Here is a 16,492-nt window from a genome sequence, read left to right on the forward strand (position 1 = left end):
CAGGAAGTCTGATGAAGACATCATCAACATTTACAATTAACTGCACAAAGAGGATAAAACATTTCCAACAGTTGCACTCTTGAAAGACCAAAAGCTTTCCTTCTCTGTCAATAGCTCTGAATTGCTTTATTGACAAGAGACATCATTTAAAAAACACAAATGCAAGACAGAACTCAAAGTGTATGTAGACACATGAAACTGCAAAGACTCAGTAGATATTCTAAGCCAAATAGTATACTTGGGTAAAGAAGTAGTAAAAAGAAAATTGAACAAATTAGACAGAAAAGCTTTAAACTTAGGATGAGTATCTGCACTAGGTCTGTTCTTGTAACCATTGAGAATCAAGACGATGTCAACTTAGAGGCTCACTGTTATATGGATCCAGTAGTTTGCTGATGCTCTCTATAATAAAATAAGCATCAATCTCCAGCTTCTACAATAATTTAGACCCATGCAAGACAACTGTCTACTTGGGGTGGTGTCCTGCTCCCTCCAGTAGTTGTGCAGCATGTATTTTGTGGCTGTATCTCTACACAATTGTGTTATTTTTCTCAGTTCAAGCTGCAAGTCAAATGAGAGGATGAGACTTACCCATGTTTCTCTGGACTTTCCACTGATAAGATTTCACCACTGCTTTCATCAATAGGAAGGACACGAGCAATATACTCTCCGCTCTGCTGGTAAAACTTATAAACAGCCACTTGAACTACGCATTGGTCACTGCTGCTTCTCAGCCAGGGGCTCAGGATGACAGGGCTTGGCCGCTCTGATGCATTGAGGAACAGAAACGAACCTAGAACAGATGAGGCAACAAGAAAGCTTTAAGAACAAAAAACTCCGAAAGTCTCACAGAATCCAAATGAATACTTGAAATTTTTATGCCGCAGCTCACTCTGCAGCCCTTCCAAAACTCCCAAAGATTAACTTTGGCAACTAGTTTGGAAAGTTTGTCCATTTTATATTAAACCCATTAAGATCTTCCTGGTCAGACAACAATTTAGCTCATCTTTGGATGGCCCAAAACAAAAATTATATTTAAATCTAAGTCACACAAGAAAAAGCATAAAGCGGAAAAAGCCATAAATATTAAGGGCAGTGAAAAATAACAAACAGTAACATCAAAATTCAATCAATCAAGAGACTTCCAAAGTTAAGCCCAGGCAGGTGATCAAGGAGTTTTAGGTTTAGAACCTTACTTTCATGTACCTATTCTTCTTGGACTTCATCCTGATTTCCGTAACCTCTCAGGTGTGGTCCAGACCCAAATATTATGGCCTTGATTCAGTGGGATCCTGATTTCACAGCTCTGAGATATATATATATTTTATTTGTTTTTAATAATACTTTTTATCTATTTGTCTCACCCAAATAAAGAACACAAATTCAACAGCTTTACTTTTGCTCTTCTATAAACAGAAGAGTGCAGCATTTTTAAGTCATTAGAGTGAGAATAAAGGCCTGACAATTTTATGTCTTCAGTAATTCATTCTAATGTATTAATTTTATATGCAGCTAATCCACATTAAACATTTCATTATTATCCAGTACATTGACTCCCTTGGCCTAATTCTATTTCAATATAATCTGAGGCTTATCCAGTGGGAGGTAATGTCTTTTCATCATACTGTTGCTCATTTTAGGTAAGTCAAATTACCCCCTTTTGGCAGCTCACCAATTTACCAGTTTGCCCACAGAGCAAGCACACTGGGGTGTGTAGTTGGTAAATGAAAGGGGCAGTTAGGTAAATGAAAGGGACCAACCCTTGAAGCAAGAAAAAATGTGATATTCCACAGATTCTAGCAAGACTGGTCAGATAATCAAGGCAACGAGATTTCATTTCCTGGAGCATCCGTTAATAAAGCATGTCCGTTAATACTTGCAGATCTGATGAACAGTTTAATTTCATAGAGAGAGAAACTAAAGCTCAACAGGGCTCTAATTTAAACCTCTTTTTAAGTGTGCATGAATTTTAGCAGGAGCAGCAGCTTGGTTTTGAAAATACCAAGGCTGAATCTTCAGAAGAATGATGTTCCGCTTCACTGAGCATGGCTCAGCTGAGATCCAGGCTGTCTAAGACATCCTGTGGATGAGCCAGGAATGGATCCTGCTCGTCTCCACCTCGGTGTCTAGGCTGTAGACCACAAGGTGCAAATGAGTCTCTCTGAGCTGCTGTGGTACCTCACCTCATCCTAAAATGGATCTGGTGAATTGTCCTTTGGTGGTCTCCATTTCTGCCCACTGAACTGAGGGTCAGGAGCTCAAATTTGAATATCCCCCTGCCAAACGCCAGTTTAAAACAGAGAAATTGCACTTGTGCTCACAGATGTTTCCCTTTGAAAGAGTCTGATTTGGCAATTCATTGCAGGTCACACACAGGGGAATAATGGAAGGGCTGAATATGAAACCTGGATTCCTGCCAACCACCACATTTCTCTCTCATACACACATTTATTGTAAGCAACATTTTTGACGTACTTGTCAAAAACAGTGTTCTTGACATTGGCATCACATTATTGACACATCTAAAACTAGAAAACATTTGTACTGAAAGAAACACACAGAAATACATAACATACAGCCTGCTCAGATGTTGAAGTTTGTAAACAGAGAGGAGCGAAAAGTAGCCACGGCATTTTTTTTAATATTCATTTATGTGAAATAATAGCCTTTAATCCAGTTATTAAAGGAATGGTTTGATGACTTTATACAAACTCTGTTTTTATCACAGTTATATATACACAGTATTTTTACTGGTCAGTAAAACAAAAACCCAGTACCATCCTTCCCTGTCTCTCCCTTTTGTTACAAACAAAGAGAATTAGAGCACTAAATCTTGTGCCTTTAATTGTGCTATTCCCATAAGGACACTGAAATTTGTGACATGAAAGGGAGCAAAGAGACTTCTGTTGATGGCAGAAAGACACTAAGCGTTGCAATAATTGCTGATGGTAACTTGCCAGGTGCAAGAGCCATTTGCTCATCTTACTGCCTTGCAACAGGGAGTCAGATTTTTAAAATTACAGACAAATAAAGGCATCTCTCATTCCTTCGTTTCTTGCAGTGATTCTAAAAAAACAGAGCTTCCAAGAACAGACTTTCTTACGCCCTGACTTGGGGCCAGGTTTGAAACATCAGTGAAGTCTAGTAGTAGACAAGGCTACCTGCTACATCAAGTGTGTGAGATAGTCATCAACCTCCTTTGTTTTGGCTTTTATATTTCCACTCTCTGTTTACAGGGCTCACACTTTGCAATTGTGGCTTATTACCCATCACATGGCCAGTTCTACCTACCAAATTATATTGCTGTAAGGAACACAACTTTGCCACAGTGGCGGCTACCCCGCCAGACGCTCCCCAGATGCTGGAACAGCCCCACACTGTGCTCCTGGGAAGTGGTGCCTAGAAAATCACTGTGAAGGACATGGCTATTACGCTGTGTTGGCCCCAACACTGGTATGCACTCTTGTCAAAAATGTCCTCCTAGTGCATACTTTTAGGGAGATCACATACCTGGGCAAATGCTAGAGCCATGACAGATACTAAAAAAAAAATATTTTAAAAAAAGAAGAGAATAAACATAACTTTCTTCTTGCTTTTGAAAGCTTAACCATGTTGTGGGTGATGTCCCTGTCTGCTCTGGTGTTCTCTTTTTGCTCTTACTGCTCATCTAGTCCATAAGTGCTAAGGAAAGAACTATCCAAGCTGCATTTGGCTCTGGTGTCACTGGAACCATTTCCAAAGTTGAAATGAGGGGTACTTGCTATGAAATCACAGAGAAAGTGTGGAGGCTTGTTACACAGTGGAGTTTGAAGATTCCTGTTAACACACTATGAGTTAGATCTGCTTATTACAGAGCAGACTGGTGAGTTCCTATAGTAACCAGGCCTGACACCTCTCGTGTACATTAACATCACACACACTCTTTTTCACATAATCAACAGACTCAAAACACCAATTCCATCCCAATGCCATGAATTTGCTGTCTCCAGGGCATACACAACATGTCTGTCAGTGAACTGCACACACACATACACAAAAACAACAATGTGCTGACAGAGGCCTAAATCCTCTTTCATTCAAGCTGACAGGACTTAGCTACTGAAATCAATGGTGACAAACCCCACAAAGGAACAATTAAGGTATCTGAAGTGAGGAATGATACATTTTGAACATAAATCCTTGTAACTCTCCCTTCCCTCAAAGGCACAGTCTCTCAGTCACTGCTCGCCACTGTTTCATGTGAGGGCCTCCCACGGCGTCAGTCTGAGCACCATTTCCAGGATCAGTTAGAGACCACTACTTAGGAAGAGTTAAAAGACCACATGGAGATCGATTCCCCATCCATGCAAGGGACAGAAGAATATTCTGTTTTGCATCAATGGACTCTCTGGGCAAAATTAGAAAACATGTGCTCACTTGTATTCCCCTCTGGCAGGAGAGAATCCATGTGGCACACTCTGAGATCATTGTGCAGACCCAGAAGATTCTAAGGTTCCAGCTATAATTTCCTTGCTCTTATTTTCTCCTATTAGCTCAAAGCTCTAATAAGGCTGTTGGGATCTTCCCAAGCGACTAGCTAGAAAAAGCACTGTAGCTTCAAACAGACTTATGCTGCTATTTAGTTATCGAGGGATATAAACTGAGATGAAAGGCCCCTTTGTGGTACATGCTGCCATGTTCTATTGCTCAGGATTCTGAAGGGTCTATTCCTTTTTCAGAAAGATGTTCACCAATGAGTCATTTCAGGAGTCTTCCACTACAGGTTTTAGATTGGACTCTTGCTGCACAGTGCAATGCTGATATTAAAGAGATGCAGTTAAAATACTCACATTGTAACCAGATATACAGCCACAGACCCAGGCACTTAGCACTTCCCAGGTCCCGAGCTCATCCATCGTCATCATGCAGAAGCATGTGGTTGCAGCATTCAGTATTTTTGCACCAAATACACCTTTGTTTGCCTTATATGACAGAAACCCCACTAGCTGTAACTGTTCTGTGGTGTTTCAGGACTGCTGGTCTTAATGCAAATATTTTATTTTCCACATTCCCCCTAAATGCTCACAAACTGCACGGAAAACCTACCAGTATTACTCAGCTTCTAATAATATTTTTCCGTACTTTATTGATACCTGCAGTCATAACACACTGGCTTTATTCATCACCATATGTTGTGTCTGATAACATCTCTGGCAACTTGCTGTCACTTCAGACAAACACAGGTGAAAAGATATTTATGCTTAAGCACAGGGAATTATTGAAGTTGACATAAAAGGAATATTACAAGACAAATTAATATATCCTGCACGAAAAATTGCTGTTGATTCTTTGGAAGCTTGTTTACAACATTTTAACATTTGTGTCATAAAAAAAGGGAAGGATGGCTTATCAACTAGTAGCAAGGTGTTTTTGAGATGATGAAGACAGCTTCAAGTTGCGCTGTTCAGGACTAATGAGGTAACAGGGATATCTGTAAACAAGAAAACTGATGCTGATGTACTAAGCACGTATAGATACACTATGAATAAAGCACCTGTCCAAAAAAGTCTTCAAATGAGGGGGTATAGACTGGTGAGACTATAACTCAAAACCACACCAGCATCAAGGCCGGTTCCTACAATCTCTGGCCTGACATCCTTGTCTGATATAAATGCACAAAACATCCTAAACTCATGCCACTGAGCGCTGAGACAACCCTGATGTTTTCAAAAGACAGACACACCACTCAACCCTAGGAACATGGGAAACTACATATTCTAATGGCAGCCCCTTTAAAAGTGGGCCATCTGACAGCTGCCCAATGGTCTGGATGCCCCCTGCAAAGTGCTCGTACCCTAAATACTTCCCCCTCAGTCTCAGGGTAAACCCAGTACAAAGCCAGGGCAGGTTCTTCTGCTCAACAGCCTCATGATGCTCAGCGAGGTCAGTGCACCCCATTGCATCCTCTGACCTTTCTGAGGCAGCAGCCTGGGAAAGATGGCTGCAGCCCAAAACAACAGCAGTCTGAGAAGTTACAATGGAAAATAAGGTTCTCCAGGAAAGTCTTCACTGCAGAAAACAGCAACCAGCTCTTCTGGGACAAACACGTGGAGGCAACTCCTCTCAACTTCTACCCGAGGCCTAGGATTTCCAGCATGCCATGTGCTTGTATATCTGATGTCAAACAGTCAAATAAGATCCTAAAGACATGACACGAAACAGGACAATGGGACACAAAAAGTAATTACAAAAGTGGCATACATTAGAATTCATGACAAGGGAAGTTCACATGATTTGAAAATAATATTTAGCAACACACCCAAACCAGTAATACACACAGAGCGGACATCCTGATGCAAATTAAAGTGTTCCCATGCCAATTCAAGCAGATTTCTTCCCTAACAATACAAAGACCACCATTTTTTACTTTAATTTACCTTCTTGAAAAGCAAGGCTCAAAACACAGCTAGGCTGACTTAATCTGATCACAGTTATAAAGCAGCAATTTAACAATCCTTTGCAAAACTGATAGATTTTTATTCTGAACATAAACTCCATCTTCCTACTAAAAGGATTTTATTAGCTTTCACATACAAGTTCAATACTCTACCAGATTAAATTAGAGCTGTAAAAACTATTAACAGTCAATGTCTGTTAGAGACCGTACAGTAGAAAAAAAAAAAAAAATTAAATCAAGTTTTATGGTCTTTGGAGATGCTGACTGGAAGGAACGTTTCCACTAGTATCACAAAACATCCCACAGAGTTGGTCTTTGGATTCTTTATTTACACTCAACTTCAAAATTATCTATTCAAGCAAAACTCTCATAGCAGGAGCTCAGTAGTTGGTAAAAGCCATGGAAGAACTGGGCACTACCTGAGTGACAACATTAAGAAAAAATAATGTTACATTTTTCTAGGCTTATTTGTACGGATTTTCTAATTGCCTCATCAAGGCTCCAAAATATGCTGACACTAAGAACGTGAATAGTCTCCAGTGCTGAGTGCAATGTGACTACATAAGCACCAGAAGATTTGCAACGTGCTATACTTGTATCTGACTTAAAATTCATGAAGGTAACAGCCTTTGAATTATTACAAAATTTGGAGCTGAACAATTCTTAACAATCTAATTATGGTAATTGGATGATATCTTACCTCTTTTGAAGTCGATCAGAGTTCTTGCTATTAGCTTAAAGAGAACCAGGATTTCACTTTCAATACCTAGCAGGTATGCGATCACATTTCTCTAGATGATGCAAGGGCAATTCAGAAATGCTAATGAATTCATACTAACTCTTGTGGGCAGGTAATACATTTCACAAATGGACAAGTTAAGGCAAACATTAAACAACTGCAAACACCGTGTGGCAAAGACTGGTATCAGAGCAGAGATCTGCAAGCCAAAGGTCTTTAAAATTACCTCCTATTCAAGTATATTTCATTTCCTAGCTATAAAGACGAAGGCAAATAATCCATCAAAGCAAAATAAAGTCAAATTTTGTCCTCTCTCTAAGGCATCGGGTAAATTTGATTTGCCCCATATGATTTCTCTTAAATTCAAAGACTTCACCTATATAAAACCTTCTCTCTCAACCAACCAGTATTCCCTGTGATCCTTGGGAACTGCAGCAGTGCTATATAAACACAACCTGAAGTTAGGAAATAGCAGAGTGCTCCCTTTTCTCACACTCCAGTCCCCAAAATTTTCCTCATTAATTTATCTGTTCTTTTAGAGGTAACCCTGAAGCCTTATATGCAGAGGGGAACAGTCCCCCAGCAAGTGACCTTCATGCAGCTCCTTTACAGGTTTCCCCATTGCTTCCCTAAACTCGGGCATAGTGCGTGATCTGCCATCCAAAGGAACGCTGTTATAAAATGTTATTACTATTGATCAGTTTAAATTCCAACAATCCCTAGCATACCCACATGGAAAGCTGAATGCCATTGCATTTCTTACTTTAGATAGACAACAATAAAAGATGTTTTTCTCACAAAGCATTTTACATTGAGTTTTTCAAAAGGAAAAAAGTCAGAAGGAAGAAGAAAATAATTAAAAGCTCCAGGTATTGCCTTCCATAATAGGAGCTGGAGCCAGATGCTGTTACAGCCCAATTCCTAAATGCCTCGGCAGTGTTTGCTCCCAGCTGAAAAGCACTGAACTGAAAAAAAGTAGCTAGTTAATTAAAAACTTAAAATTCAATGCTGAAATTAAAATCTTTACCAGAGAATGACAGAAAAGTGTCTCAATAATTCAGTCTGGCACAGCTGATTATCCAATACGCATCTCTTTTGCTGCTGACAGAGGCAAATGGAAAGTTACTTTTGAGATCTCTGTTCTGAGACTAGAGGATAGGAGAATTTTCTGTCATCATGAGCAAGACAGACAGACCTAAAGGGAAAACCAAGAGGAAGCAAGTTCTGTCAATAAAAACAGAGGCAGAACGCCTGTTCGGTGCCTCACCGTGTGAGCAGTAGTTAAGGGGAGGGTGTGAAAGAAGCATTTTACTGTGCCTCTAGTTGCCACTTCGCACTCGAGTGTGCTTATTTGATTACACTCAGGAGGCCAGCAGCTTCAAAATTAAGAAGTTTGACAATACTTTAACGCACAAGTACCTGAACAGAAATGTGTCTGGAACAGAATGGGTTTGGTAATGTCAGAAACCACATTAAACAAGCAGCAAGTACTGTGAGCTATTCCCCTGAAGAACTAAAAAAACCACATGAGAAAGTGCATAATTAAATCTCTTTGGTGTAGTCCTCCTCCTTTTTTATTCTGTGCCAAGATTAAACTCATCACACAGAGGCTGCCATTATGTCAGCTTTAAGTGCACAAGAGTCATAACTCAGACCATCAGAGATTCATGAAAATGGTCCACAGATAACACAAATAAGATAAATCTTGAGGCGATAGCATATTTTAATGTCTCATACATTTTAATCTGCCCTTGTCGGTCCCTCCTCTACATACATACATGTACATCCACACACACAGTACCAGGAGGCAATTAGTTGGATGACTGTCCCCAAAAGTTTTGAGAAAGGCAAGGGCCTTATCCAGAGCTTGTTGAATGCCTGAGAGCATAAAGCATCTGTCACCAAATCCCTGCCCATCCTGAGGCTCTGCCATCCTTCCTCCATCTCTAGAATCCACACCACTTCCATCCCAAATCTGCCTTTTGAGTAACTCAGTTATCAGTTCTGCACTACCAGTTCTGCATGCCAGTTCCCTCTGGCAGACTCTTTTCTACTCAGCTTTTAGCTCTAGAACTTCCTCGTATTTTCTGTGCTTCCCTAAGGCATCGTTGCAGGGACGAAAAGGGAGAAGAGTGCCTTGGCACACCAATTACAGGACAGAAAGAAACACAGACAGCAGAAACCTCTAGAGGACCTCTCTGCTCTCCTGTGAAAACTGTACTAGCTGCTGGTTTTCCTTCTTTTGATTCAAAATATCCATTTGACATTAATGTAGAGAAAAAAGCAAGCTTCACCCACACACCACGTGTCAAAGAGCAGACGAGCAAGGGGGCAACAACCCTTTCCCCTAGGTCTGACAAAGGGTTAGAGCTCTGAACATTGACAGACATGCTGAAAAATTATGTGGCAATCAAAGAAAGAGAACAAGAGTCCAGGAGCTTACACAGGATGACTCTTCCCTGGGCCTTCAGATCACTTATACAAAGTGTTCTCCAACAGCACAGTTAAAGTTCATATTTAGATAGCATTTTATGAATTCAACATGTTGGACAAACATTAACTGATTATACCTCAGGACCCTAAAAATCCATTTTTCAAATTGGAAAAGATAGGACAAAAATGAGGAGCTTGCCTTCTTTAATGCAGTAAAATCAGGCATCACACAGGATTAGTAGTTGGAACTGCTCAAGTGCCAACACTATTATTTATGCTAGCAACATTCATTTGAAAGAGCTGGTTTCATCTGCTTCTTGCAGTTAGCTCTTAAGTAAAACTCTACGTAATGTGACTTGTTCGTGAAATAAACCAGATCCTCCTTTCTGTTCTAGAGAGAGTGGCACAGGTGAAGGAAGGAGGATGGTTCAGATGAAGGTGACATGTCCTGGTGAGATCAGCTCTCAATACACCGGACACCAGGTCTCCCCACTGCTCTCCCTGTTTTAAAACAGGATCACTGAACCACACAGACTGGAAGGTCTCTCTGCAGGTCTCCATCACATGTCCTGCTCTGAGCAGGACTGTCACCAACACTAGACAAGGGCAGCTGCAGCTTTGTCCAGTCAAGTCTTAGAAGCCCCTGGGCATGGAGATCTGTCAGCCTTGCTGGGTATCCTGTTCCAGCGCTGCACCCTCTCCCTGGTGAACATCTTCCCTGAAGTCCAGCCTGGGCCTTCCAAACAGCAAGCTGTCGCCACCACCTCTTGTATCATCTGCCACAGCTGAGAATTATTTGGCTGCCATCTTTGTATCTCTCCATTGGGTGGCTGTAGGCCATTACTCACCTCTCAGACCTCTCTTTCCAGCCTAAGCCAGCCCAGCTCCCTCCACCTCTCCATGCAGGTACGTGCTGTTGGCCCCTGAACACACGGGCAGCCCCCACTGGGCCCTGCCAGTTTCTTCACATCCCCCTTGAGCTGGGAAGGAGAGTTGAGGCCCAACACAGCAACCCAGGTGTGGCCTCACCACCACTGAGCAGGCCAGGATAATAACTTCCCTCAGTGCTTGCTGCCTTCACCCTACCTTATCTGGCGTTCAACAGCTTCCTACCCTATTTGTGCTGGGTTGGGTCCTCCATAACCTGCAGGTCCCCTTAAGCAGGACTAATCAGGTTGCTGCTTCCTAGCCTGGAGGGATGCTGTACTGGCAGGTCCTGGTCCAAGGGCAGAGCTTCTTACTTCTGGTGGCTCCACAAGGCTCCTGCTAGCCCAGTTCTCAAGTTTACCAAGGTCCCTCTGGAGCAAAGCTCTGCCATTCACTGCATCAGCCAAGCCCCCTCTCCTCTCAGTTGGTGATCATCTACAAATTTGACTAGTGTCTTACCATCCAGGTCATGGATGACGATACTGAGCACTACCAGTCCTAATACTGGCTCCTGGACTCAGCTTTGCTCAGTGCTATCTGTCACTGGGCAAAAACCCATCAAGTATTATTAGCCTCTCAGCCCAAAAGTCCAGCCAGCTTTCAGCCTGCTGACCTACCCAGACCTCCTCAGCTCCCACATCAGAATGCTGAGGATGATGGTGCCTAAAGCCTTGCTAAAATTAAGGTGAAGTAGATCCATGGTTTCTCCTTTGCTCACACAGCCAGTCATTTAACATAAAAGGACATCAGGTTAGTGAACTATGATTTGTTCTTAGTAAACCTATGCTAAGTGTTCCCAGTTATTTTCTTGTCCTCTACCTGTTAGGCAATGGAGTCCAAGAGGATGTGCTCCATGTTCTTTCTAAGGACTGACAGGAGGCAGACCAGCCTATAGCTCCCAAGGCCTCTATCTTGCCCTTCTTATAAATGAACATACTACTAATCTTTTCCATTTATCAAGGGCGTCCTTCAATTGTAATGATTTCTCATAGATTTTAGATACAGCACCCTTGAGTGTACCCAGTCCCAGGGATTTGAATGCATCCAGCTTCTCCAAATAGTCCCTGACTTTGTGCTCTCCCAGTCCCGGTTGCCCGTTTCTTGAGATCGTGCTGTTATGTGCCAAGGTCTGGGGACGGCCTTGGCTTGTAAATGTCAAGGGAAGTCGCTGAGTACTTCTGCCTTCCCACTATCATCTGTCACCAGGCTGTGTTGTCGTCTCCTTCCGAAAATGCTTTAATGTGTACCAAGGAAGACCAATGGATCATTTTTAGTACTTTTTTTTTACAGGGCCTAAGAGTCTCACTGAAGGCCAGACCTCTTGATAGAGAGTACCTTAGAAAATCACTGCACCAAGTAATCCAAGAGAACAAGGGAAGAGACAGCTGGCAGCTATGAAAGGACAGACAGTGACAACGGCACACAAGGGAACAAAGAGGAGCTTCAGTCACATCAAGAGTGACCATTAAAGCACATGTATCTCAAAACATTTTTGCTACACTACCAAATCATAATTCCCATGCCTTGTCTCTTCCCTTCAGCTTGCTATTCTTACTCTGCACTGCGATTCACTAAGAATTTACATTTCTGCTGAGGAAGAGCTATTTCTTCTGTATTTATTCTACAAACTGCCTATCACACTTCTGGGCTCTGAATACTATTGACTGACTGAAATAATAAGGACACCACTTTCTCCAGCGCAGACAACCAAACCCTCCACTCTTCTTGCAGGCAAATACCCATGGGGCTTCAATGTGGGTTTCACATGACTACCAGCTGTAGAAGTTCAAGCTCTCAATGAACGTTATGCATGAAAGACTGTACAGCTCTGCTGCTCTAAAAACAAAAAACCACAGCCACAGGGAATCTGCCCACTGACCAGGGCATGCCAATCAGCTCACATGTTGTAATCCTACCTTTGGTATGCCTTTTAAATCAATTCTACCTCTCTAGAGATAAATGTTTATCTTTTTAAAAAAAATAACAAATTTGGCCAGCACAAAGCCTAGTTATAATGGAGAAATTTTACATTAAATTCAATTAAATGGCAGTAACCATTATACATCACAGGAGTTTTCTTCTTCATGGAACAACCAGAAAAGAATACTTAAACATCTCTGAAATATCATCACAGCCCTACCAAGTTATTTGTGCCTCAAAATCAAACTGAGGAAGTCACATCCATTATTGTTGGGGGAGAGCTGGGTGAAGTTGTATCTGCAAAGTGGTACAAGGCTCTTCTGTCCAACTACATTTACTTTTCAGTCTTACTAAAACTACCTAATGAAAGAAAAAGAAAAAAGAAATAGTCAGACTTACCATTCTGTTGGCATCCTGAACAAATTACATTTAGCTCACTGACATTCTAATTTTCTAGAAACAGGTATATTTATGCTAAGAAGGTTACAACTTGCCTATCTATCTTGGTTATAATTATTCCATCCTCTTTTCACTTTGCTAGGATATAGCATAAATGAGAAATTCCATTCTATTTGTTTTCTGTTGGGTGTAGACTGAGAGAACTACTGTCTTATTAAAAGACAATCTCCCTACTCTAGCGTTAGCCTGGAGATAACAGAACAAAGACTGGACGGCAGGGGGGATTGGAAATGGACTGTAGCTCATAACGTGGATTTTACACAGCCTGGGATGGGACATAAGAGTTTAGAATCTGGGTCTGCCTGACAGTGACTACAGTCGACTGTTTCTGTAAGTCCTCATCACAAAGCTGTTACCATTATCAGCACCGAAGCGAGACATTTTGGTGAGATGGTGTAAATAAAACTTGTGTGGTTCCTGTACTGCAGATACACAGCAGATTTTGACCTCAGTGCTGCCTCACTCTATCTGCACTAAGCCCTAAATTCCTTATCTGTACGGAGCAAAACCACAGTGAATGTTGATTTTGAAATTAACAGGTAAATCAAACAGAAGTGATTTAGAAGCCCAGCAAGATCAGGTCCAAGAGTGGGGACAGCTTACCTTAACACAACTGTCCTTGCCCTCAGCTTTTCACTCTGATGACAGGTGACTAACCTGTCAGTGAAGCACTAGTAAAGACACCTCATTTCACAAACTGATGCATTATGGCAAATTGGCTCAGTCTTTTATGCAATATGGTATAGATGAAAGGCAAAAGTAAGCAGAATAAATTGAAGATACTTCTGGGAAAACCACCCACGTTGTCTTCAAATTCACAAAGGTCACTGGTGTTCTACAGAGTGGCCTGGAAAGATGCTTGGGCACCATGCTATAAAAAGATAAAAAGCTACTGGAGAGTGTCCAGAAGAGGACTACAAAGTTGGTGAAGAGTTTGGAGGGGAAGCTATGTGAGAAGTGACTAAAGACACTTGGTTTGTTCAGCCTGGAAAAGAGGAGATGGAGAGGAGACCTCATCATGGTCTACAGTTTCCTCACAAAGGAAGAAGAAAGAGCAGGCACTGATCTCTTCTCTCTGGTGACCAATGACAGAACCCGAGGGAACAGCAGGAAGATGTGCCAAAGGAGGTTTAGGTTAGACATTAGGAAAAGGTTCTTCACCCAGAGGGTGCTGGAGCACTGGAACAGGCTCCCCAGGGAGGTGTCACGGCCCCAAGCCTGACAGTGTTCAAGAAGAGACTGGACAACACCCTCAGACACACGGTGTGAACTGTGGGGTGGTCATATACAGGGACAGGAGCTGGACTTGATGATCCTTGTGGGTCCCTTCCAACTCAGGACATTCTATGATTCTATGCTTAGGATTTGGTTTCAATAAGGCTTCTTCTGTACTGCACTGTAGATCACCATGTTATTAAGAGAGGAAAGATCTTACCTCTCAATTCACTTTTACATTATTCACATGATTTGCCTACATATACACCATACAAACAATTTGCCTACATTTTGCATTTCACCTGCAGGTCAGTTTTCTTTACATGGCTTTGCTGCCTTCCTTTCCTAATTGGAGGCGTTAGCACAAGGCTGACAAAATTTGCAGCAAGGAATAAGTTTTTTAAACCCAGACAAGATTTCTTTGACTTCAAACAAAACCTTATGACCACCTGTCAAATGATCCAAGATTCAATAAACCCATGTTTTTTTGAAAGCATCACTTCTGGCTTTAAATCAGTCTGACAGTCTTCTTTTAAGGATGGGAAATAAACTCCCCTAGGAATGCACTAGTGGAGGCAGCAAACACGTAAGCTGTAATACAACAGTGAAGAGCAAACAGAGAGCTCTCCCATTTCTTGTGACATCCAGCCACACAGGATTTACCACTATGGCTTTTCAATAACCTGCATCCTACACACAGCAGATGTGCTATGGGCAGAGACTCCACAAAGGTTACAGGGGATACCTAAGCATCACTGAATAACTCTCCCCCCCTGTTTTCCTTTTAGATAAAGGTAAATGTTCCAAGGTCATATGCAGCAGAAATGCACTGCTGACAGCACATCACTATGGAGGCACTAATAAGCCCATAGGTATTTGTGCATATATGTCATAACTGACAGCATGCACTTTTACAGTTCCTGCAGGCAGTATTTTTCAACCTAACTGGGAAGGTTTTAATGCTTTTTTATTAAATTGATTTTGTTTGTTGTTGTAGTTGTTATTTGGTTTTGGTGTTTTGTTGTTGTTTCAGGTTTGGTTTTGTTTGTTTTTTGTTTAAAAAAAAATAAATAACATGTTTTTCCTGTTCATTACAAATGCAGAACTGATCCTGAAGGGAACACTGCAGAGACTTCCAGACTGAGGAAGCTTTCAAACCATTTCTATCTTTAAAGATGAGCTATCAAGGTACCTAATAAAGTCTCACTATGGCTATAGCCCTTTTTCCATTAGGACAAATGTGTAAAAGGAAACAAACAGAACTCCTGAAACAGAAAAAAGCTGGCAGCCTTCAACACGGAACAACTACCACCCACAAAACGCATCAAGAGAAAAGGTGCAGTGCTCACTTTCAGCTCTTGGCATTCTTGCAGGAAAATCAACTGAATGGAAACTCTGAACACAGGCAGATGGTGACAAGAACGCTGGTGAGATGCATGACACCAGCATCCTCTCCTCAGGGATACAATTCAGCGTTCAAGCCCGGCTCAGAGTGATCATGGCTTGCTTTCCTATAGACACCAGCACCTTCCAGCCCACAATCAAATTTCACACTAATAAATGTGTCTATGAGTCTTCATTAATTTTTAAAATTTTCATAGAAAATAGTATTAAGGCCAGTATGAGCCCTGTCTTCCTTCATTTGGAAACAGCAGACAACCAGAACTTGGTAGTCATTTTACATCACCACACAGCCCACAAAGCCAAGAAAACAGAATCATAGCATAGTTTGGGTTGGAAGGCACCTTCAAAGGTCATCTAGTCCAACCTCCTGCAATAAGCAGGGACATCTTGAATCAGATCAGGTTGCTCAGAGCCCCATCTGGCCTGCCCTGAAATGTCTCCAGGGATGGGGCGTCTGCCACCTCTCTGGGCAACCTGGGCCAGTGTTTCACCACCCTCATTGTAAAAAATTTCTTCCTCATGTTTAGCCTGAATCTCCCCTCTTCTAGTTTAAAACCATCACCCCTTGTCCTATCACAACAGGCCCTGCTAAAAAGTCTGTCCCCATTTTTCTTACAGGCCCCTTTTAAGCACTGAAAGGCCACAACAAGATCTCCCCGGAGCCTTCTCTTCTCCAGGCTGAACAGCCCCAGCTCTCTCAGCCTGTCCTCACAGCAGAGCTGTTCCAGCCCTCTGATCATTTCTGTGGCCTCCTCTGGCCCCTCTCCAACAGGTCCATGTCTTTCCTGTACTGAGGGCTCCAGAGTTGGACACAGGACTCCAGGTGGGGTCTCATCAGAGTGGAGCAGAGGGGCAGAATCACCTCCCTCAGCCTTCTGGCCACGTTTCTTTTGATGCAGCCCAAGATACAACTGGCATTCTGGGCTGCAAGCGCACATTGCCAGCTCAGGTTCGGTCTT

The 16,492-nt window shown here is 42.0% G+C and overlaps 1 protein-coding gene across 1 annotated transcript in view; it reads right to left on the reverse strand.

The window, feature by feature from the left end:
* The window catches only part of ALK (ALK receptor tyrosine kinase), a gene marked incomplete at both ends in the record, with an annotated part of 331,753 nt that overhangs the window by 182,094 nt on the left and 133,167 nt on the right, over positions 1-16,492 (reverse strand). The window contains one exon of the mRNA XM_082048887.1: positions 592-793. Coding sequence (XP_081905013.1) covers positions 592-793 — 202 coding nt within the window. The remainder of the gene's footprint in view (positions 1-591; positions 794-16,492) is intronic.

This window comes from Streptopelia decaocto, assembly GCF_964273445.1.
Source record: "Streptopelia decaocto genome assembly, chromosome: 3".
NCBI classification, from domain to species: domain Eukaryota; kingdom Metazoa; phylum Chordata; class Aves; order Columbiformes; family Columbidae; genus Streptopelia; species Streptopelia decaocto.